Raw genomic sequence first — 2000 nt, 5'->3', positions numbered from 1 at the left:
ACCCTGGCCGCCCGGGCCGCCCAGGCCGCCCGCCGGGCCTCGGCCGCCGCCTGCAGCTCCTCCTGCAGAGCCTGCAGCTCCCGCACCAGCAGCGCCAACTCGTCAGCCCCGTGCTCCCGGACCCCAGGCACACTCGTGGGCTGCGGAGCCTCCGGGGGACAGGCGCCCAGGACTGTGTCCTGCAGAGAGAGACCCACATGGGAGGGCGGGCGGCCACACAGCCTTCAGCACCACAGCCCAGACCCCCAGCCGGCGGAGATGGAGGCCCAGGGGCAGTGCCCACCCCGGGTCACACAGCAAGCTGGACAGCCACCATCACGCAGGAATGGAGGCCAAGGAGGCACTGAAGCCAGCCATCTGGAAGGCTGAAGACCGCTGAGAAGTCTGGGCGCCCCCAGGGGCTGGGCACGGTGCATGGGGGGCTGCAGGCCTGGGTGCGAAGCTGGCTTCCGGTGGGAACGCTGTGTGGCCCGAGTCTGCCCTCCCTATCCCCCGGGAACTGGGAGGCCCCACTGCCCACCCAGGGGTCCCGTAGTCAAGGCCCAGGGGGGGCAGGCGGGGAGGGCGGGGAGGGCGGGCTGACCATCCACTGCCAGAAGACCGGCTCCCTGCGGCGCCACTCCAGGGCGGCCTCCAGGCGTGCATTCTCCCTCTCCAGGCTCCGCAGCACCTGTAACCGACCACACGCCGACCACACGCCAGCCGTCAGATCCAGTGCTGCTGCCGGCCCCAGCCGAGCACTCGCCGGCCACAGCACAGGCCAGCTCCCCCTGCCAGCCGGCCCCACACCAGCCCCCGGCTGCGAGCACCTGGGGCTCAGGGCCTGAGTCCAGGCAGCCTCTGCCTTGGGACCTCCACCCCACACCCCTTGCTGATTGGGGTGCCCCCCAGAGACTGCCCCCCAGAGACTGCCAGCAGATGGGGCAGGGGAGCTCCTCTGCTGTAACCTGGGACAGCCCAAAGGCAGGGCAGAGGGTGCATGAAGCACAGCTGTAAGCGGTGCAGCCCTCGGCCTGGGCACAGCCCCGCCCAGCACCCACAGCTCGTCCCTGTGCCCGCAGAAGGCTGCGTGCCCCCAGGGGGCTGGGGCTGGCCGAGGGACCGCCCCACACTTCATACCTGGCGCCCTGCATCAGCCTTGGGAGGCTGGGCTAAGGGCCCAGCCCAGGCAGGCAGCACCATCCGCCTGAGCTGGGGAGCGGGGGTCAGCCTCTGCGCCCATCGGGAACGCCCCAGGCCGGCGCCTGCTGTGGCTCCTCTGAACATGCAGCCAGGTGCTGGCCATAGACACGGCTTCTTCTAGAGCAGTGGTCCCCACCCTTTGTGGCACCAGGGCCCAGTGCTCCTATGAGAATGTGACGCCTGAGGGTCTGAGGCGGAGCCGAGGTGGTGACGCCAGGGCTGGGGAGCGGCTGCAGATACAGGGGGCACTTCGCTCTCTCGCCCGCCGCTCACCTGCTGGGTGGCCCGGTTCCTGACAGGCCACCGACCAATACCTGTCCACAGCCCTGAGGTTGGGGACCCCTGTTCTAGAAGACAGAGGTGCTGGGCCATCTGGGAACCCAGGAGCACGTCCCTGGCCTGGACGAATGTCCGGAACGCAGCAGCCACACCGTCTGCCAGGCCACCACACACAGCGGGGCAGTGCACACACCCAGGGCTACCACACCAGTGACCCTGGTCTCCCCTAGCCAGGAGGGCCCCCACCCTGCCCCCCAATCCTGCTCCTGGCCCCATGGAGAACCCAGAGTGCGGGCCGGGCAGCTGGAGCCTGGAGCTCTAGGGGTCGGACGGGGCGGTCCCGAGTGCCAGGCCAAGACCCGGCCAGGCCGTCCGTGCCGCAGCTGGAGGCGGCCGCCCTGAGACACAGCTGGCAGCCTGGGCAGCAGAGCCGGGAGGGCTCAGACACGTGGGGCATGTGCCCACGCCCACCCACAGATGGCCGCGCGTGCACGCACACACACTGGCCACTTAGAAGAGCGGGTTACGCCGTGTCCACG

The 2000-nt window shown here is 70.2% G+C and overlaps 1 protein-coding gene across 1 annotated transcript in view; it reads right to left on the bottom strand.

Moving 5' to 3' along the window:
• TEDC1 (tubulin epsilon and delta complex 1) overlaps nt 1-2000 on the bottom strand; it is a 7060-nt gene that overhangs the window by 1530 nt on the left and 3530 nt on the right. The window contains exons 5-6 of the mRNA XM_025042135.1: nt 584-670; nt 3-179 (exon numbers count right to left, since the gene is read on the bottom strand). Of these exons, the coding sequence (XP_024897903.1) occupies nt 3-179; nt 584-670 (264 nt within the window). The remainder of the gene's footprint in view (nt 1-2; nt 180-583; nt 671-2000) is intronic.

Source organism: Pteropus alecto, unplaced genomic scaffold (genome assembly GCF_000325575.1).
Source record: "Pteropus alecto unplaced genomic scaffold, ASM32557v1 scaffold8, whole genome shotgun sequence".
NCBI classification, from domain to species: Eukaryota; Metazoa; Chordata; class Mammalia; order Chiroptera; family Pteropodidae; genus Pteropus; species Pteropus alecto.
Note: the sequence above shows the minus strand (reverse complement) of the source record. Positions and strands in the feature narration are given on the sequence as shown.